At 40.2% G+C, this 5436-nt stretch overlaps 1 protein-coding gene across 1 annotated transcript; it reads left to right on the top strand.

Annotated features, from left to right (window-relative positions):
• The first annotated feature begins 1274 nt into the window (after positions 1 to 1274).
• Positions 1275 to 2132, top strand: LOC110887614. The gene has a single exon (XM_022135191.1). The coding sequence runs from the start codon at positions 1275 to 1277 to the stop codon at positions 2130 to 2132; it is 858 nt and encodes a 285-aa protein (XP_021990883.1).
• The last annotated feature ends 3304 nt before the right edge of the window (positions 2133 to 5436 follow it).

Raw genomic sequence — 5436 nt, 5'->3', positions numbered from 1 at the left:
GTTTTGTTCGTGTTTAGATAACACGAATTTTATACAAAAATTAATATGTATTTCGAATGGTTGGAATACTAATTTTTCTTATTGGTGCATATTTTGTATGTACCCCACTGTGCGAATAGGCTAGATAGAGCGTGTGTTGAATATTGTATAGAATAGTGTGAAACCGACAAAAAAACACAACCATAGGGTGTTTAGAATACTACCTTCCAAGGAATTCTCTCTCTAGCATGGGCGATTTTTCCCTCTCTTGCAACCTTTGATTTTCTTCATGAGCGTTGTATAACAGTCTGATTATTTGATTGTTGACTCTTCAACACATCTGATTCGAACTTGTTAGCAATAGTGATTGAATTAAATCTAGGGTTTCTTTCAGTTTCATCGCCTACCTCTACCTTGTGTTTCGATACTATTCGAATAGTGATTAGGGTTTATCGGTCCTACTGGTTGGGCAGTAACCTTGATTCACCTGAGTCCCTATTTTGATTTGTTTAGTTGCATACAGTAAAGTGCTAGATTAGGGTTTCGTGCATGGTGTTCTGTTAATTCGTTTTCTTGGAGAGAGTTTCTGTTTTCTGGGATTCATGTGTGCTCGCTTGCATGGGGAAGAATAGTGATGGTATATTGAAGGATACTAGGGATTCAACATCAAAACGTGGAATAGGGTTAAGGGTGAAAAACATTGACGGCAACCTTAAGCTTCCAAGAAGGGGAATGTATTCAACATCAGATGCATCGATCCTGGATGGATTGTCGAAAATCTCAAAACCGATTGGTCAGCCTCTGGTTAAATCTATTATGTTTGCAAACCTAACTGCACAGAAGCCTACGGAGATTCATCTAGATGGAGTATTACAAGAGAACGTATCGTTTTTTAGTAGCCAGAACCTGGAGAAGCTGTATCCAGTCGATCCTGATAGTGGGACCTCATCAGGAGATGTGCCAGCGACAACAACCAACATCGTTGAGGAACCAATGTCATTTGCTAATGTCGTTAAATCAAAGAAGGAGCCAATTGAAGTTAACTTCAGATCGATGGAGTCGAATGAAACTGTTGAAGGAGCTGATGTCGTAATACCTATCTCTTCGGTTAAGCAGGTGAGTGATAGATATGAAAACACGTTATACGGTTATTTCTTGGGAAAACGTCTACTTTTCCGGTTGTAGACTACTTTGTTAAAAACAACTGGGTCAAGTATGGTCTCTCAAGACTTATGATGAACGCAAAAGGATTCTTTTTCTTTAAATTTAGAACGAAAGAGGGACTGGATAAATTGATGGAAGATGGGCCGTGGACTATCAGGAATGTTCCTGTCATTCTAAATGAGTGGTCTCCTAATGTGACGATGGAGAAACAGGATATTAAAACGGTACCGGTTTGGATAAAAATGCATGACATACCATTGACTGCCTTCACAGAGGATGGATTGAGCTTGTTGGCATCGAAGATAGGTAACCCGAAGATGCTGGATTCATACACAGCGACTATGTGTGCTGAATCTTGGGGTAGGAGCAGCTTTGCAAGGGCTCTGGTAGAAATCCATGCGGATAAAGAATTGAAGAAAAGTATTACTGTTGCCATACCATCCTTGGATGGGAATAGCCATGCAAAAGTTGAGGTAAAAATTGATTATGACTGGGAACCGATGAGATGCTCTTCGTGCTGTGTGTTTGGCCATAATGATAATTCATGTGCGAAGAATGCTATTCAAACTAAGAATGATGTTACCAGTAAACACAATGATGACTTTCAGGAACCGGCTTTGAAAACTAAAAGAATTAATAATCAGGGTGTGAATGTGAAGAACCAGAAGCCCAAATTTACTAACCGTCCGGTGGTAAAGGCCAAGTCCAAATCGGGGAGTACGGATTCAAACCAGAATCGAGTTCAAACATCAAATTCCTTTGACATTTTAAATAATGATGGTGGTCTTGCGGATGAGGAAACTAGTGGGAGAGCCGATTCAGGAGGTATGTTGAAATCCAAAGGAAAGAGCCATAAGACGGATGAAGTGGTATCCGATGATACTGATGTTGACAATTTATTAGCTGATATTCCGAAGTATATAGACAACAAGGTTGATAACAATTCTGAGGGTGCAAGCACACCTGGTTCAACGGGTGCCCATGGGTAGTCTTGCTTCTTGGAATATAAGGGGGTTGAACCGCTCCCTCAAACAGAAGGAGGTTCGTCAGGTAGTAGTGGACAATCATGTACAGGTGTGTGCTATTATGGAGACTCACGTCGACTCGTCTAATGTGTCTAAGGTTTGTAAGAAAGTTTGCAGCTCTTGGTTATGGACAACGAATGCGAGTTGCTGTCTAAAAGGAACTCGTATCATGCTTGGGTAGGATCCAAATGTAGCTGATGCTATGGTACTCTCGCAAACTGACCAGGTGATACACACTCAAGTGGTGTTTAAATTAGACAGAAAGTCTTTATTTTGTTTGTTTGTCTATGCGGATAACCATTATAGAAACAGAAGGGGCTTGTGGCAGAATCTGTGTGGTCATAGCTCATTCATGAGAGATAAGCCGTGGGTGATTATGGGGGACTTTATGCCTCCTTATTTCATGATGATACGAGTACGGGTGCATCCACTTATAATATTGGATCTCGTGAGTTTAAGGAGTGTGTTAATAACATAGAGGTTTTCGATGTTAACAACACGGGCTTATACTACACATGGACGAATAATCAGCAACATAGTGGAACTACTTTTAAAAAAGTTGGATCGAATCATGTGCAATATTCATTGCATTACTGAGTTCCCTAATGCTGGAGCGTACTTCCATCCCTTTCGGGTCTCGGATCGTACTCCATGCATATTGAAGCTGCCAAGTGTGTCCAGAGATAAACTAAGACCGTTCAAATTTGTGAATCTTATTGCCGAGAAGCAAGGATTTTTGGAAGAAGTTAATCAGATTTGGAGTAAAGATATTACAGGTTTTCGTATGTATCAAGTCTTCATGAAACTCAAGTTATTAAAAACCCCGTTAAGAAAGCTATTTTTCAACAAGGTAATCTGCATGAGAATGTGAAGATAGCGAGGAAGGAGCTGGATGAATGTCAGGTTGCTATGGATCAGGATCCGGCTTATGGTGACGTGCTAGCAAAGCATAGTTTACTTGTTCAGAAATACAAGGATGCAATTCATGATGAAGCCGTTTTTTACAACAAAAATCGAAGTTAGAATTGTTGTCCCTTGGGGACTCGAACTCGAAATACTTCCATAATGTTGTGAAAGCTAAAAATCACCATAGCCGAATATTCTCGATTCGTGATACTGGTGGTACTTTACACGAAGGGGGAGCAGTGGCCCAGGTCTTGGTTGATCATTTTTCTAATTTTTTTGGGAGTATCGGCCAGGTTGTTGATAGTCCTAATCCGGATCTTTTTCGTAACACTTTGTCCTTGGATAAAGCAAGTAATATGGTTCGAATAGTGACTGATGATGAAATTAAAAATGCTATGTTTTCTATTGCTGGGAATAAGGCGCCTGGTCCGGATGGATTTACATCTATTTTCTTTAAAAAAAGACTTGGGATGTTGTTGGAAAGGATGTCTGCATGGCGATTCAAGACTTTTTTGAGAATGGCAAGCTTCTAAATCAGTTAAACCACACGGTAATTTCTTTAATTCCGAAGGTAAAGACCCCCGCTTCTGTTACGGATTATAGGCCTATATCTTGCTGTAATACTCTGTATAAGTGTATAAGCAAGATTATCACGACTCGTATTAAGGAAGGCCTAGGAGATATTGTTAACATTAATCAGTCAGCGTTCATCCCGGGTAGAAAGATCTCAGATAATATCCTTCTAACCCAGGAATTAATGCACAATTACCATCGTAACCATGGACCTCCGAGATGTGCTTTTAAAGTTGACATTCAGAAGGCATACGACACAGTTGATTGGAGATTCTTGGAAAATATTCTTCTTGTGTTTGGTTTTCACCAGAAGATGATCAAATGGGTTATGGTGTGTGTTACCTCCACTATGTTTTCTTTGGCTATAAACGGGAATCTACATGGTTATTTTAAAGGGAAGCGGAGATTACGTCAGGGGGACCCCATGTCTCCATATCTCTTTACTTTGGTAATGGAGGTCCTTACTTTGATCCTTCAAAACCAAGTTGATGTACCCGTTGAGTTTAGATTCCATCATAAATGCGAAAAACAAAGGATTATTAACTTATGTTTTGCAGATGACTTATTCTTGTTTGCTCGTGGTGATCCTAATTTAGCTGCTGTTATTCTAGAGTCCTTGAAGTTATTCAAGAATGTGTCAGGGTTGGTTCCTAGTATAACGAAGAGCACTGCTTTCTTTGGTGGGGTTCTGAATTATGTTAAAGATCAGATCCGTGGTATAATGCAGTTCGAGGAAGGAGTTCTCCCGGTTCGGTATCTGGGTGTTCCTTTAATCTCTACTAGATTGATATATAGTGATTGTAAAAAGCTTGTAGAAAATATGGAGTCTCGTATCACTGATTGGAAAGCTAAAAGTTTGTCGTTTGTTGGTCGACTTCAATTAATCAGATCAGTATTATCTTCTATGCATGTATATTGGGCTTCCGTGTTTATCTTACCAAAACGAATCATCCATGATCTTGAAGACAGGATGCGAAGATTTCTTTGGGCTCAAGGAAACAATATTAAGGGTAAGGCTAAGGTGAAATGGAGTCGCGTGTGTTTGCCTAAGAAAGAAGGTGGTTTGGGTATTCGGAGAATTTCTGACATGAACAACGCGCTTATGGTAGCTCACATTTGGAGTCTCCTGACGCATAGGGAATCATTATGGGTAAAATGGGTTCATTCTTATCGTATCCGGGATAAAAGTTTTTCGGATGTGCCTATTCGGAACAATGTCACTTGGGGTTGGAGGAAGATGCTACAATTGCGTTCAATCATACGACAGCATATATGGATTAAACTGGGTAATGGCACTAACACTCTAGTTTGGTTCGATATATGGGATACCTTGTGTCCTTTGAATCTTTTTATAACACCTCAAATGATATCTAATGCGGGTTTCAATATGTGTTACACGGCTGTGGATATGGTTCATAATGGTGGGTGGGCATGGCCGAACACTTGGATAACTAGATTCCCAGCTCTGCAAAACTTCCCTATTGTGATGTTAAACTCTCATGCTCAAGATAGGATTGTTTGGCGATCTAGGGAGGGTACGGATATGGAATATAGCACTTATGGTGTGTGGGATGATATTCGCCAAGTGCAAGATCAGGTTTCATGGGATCGCATAGTGTGGTTTCCTCAGGCTATCCCTCGTCATTCGTTTCTTATGTGGCTTATTGTTTGCAAGAAACTTAAAACGCAGGATATGATGTGCAAATGGTGATCGTCGGGTAACACAAACTACAACCTCTTGTGTTGTTCCTTATGTACGTCGGGGCAGGATTCTCATGATCACCTATTT

Source organism: Helianthus annuus, chromosome 4, assembly GCF_002127325.2.
Source record: "Helianthus annuus cultivar XRQ/B chromosome 4, HanXRQr2.0-SUNRISE, whole genome shotgun sequence".
Taxonomy (NCBI): domain Eukaryota; kingdom Viridiplantae; phylum Streptophyta; class Magnoliopsida; order Asterales; family Asteraceae; genus Helianthus; species Helianthus annuus.
The sequence above is the reverse complement of the archived record's forward strand: the minus strand, read 5'-3'. Positions and strand labels throughout refer to the sequence as shown.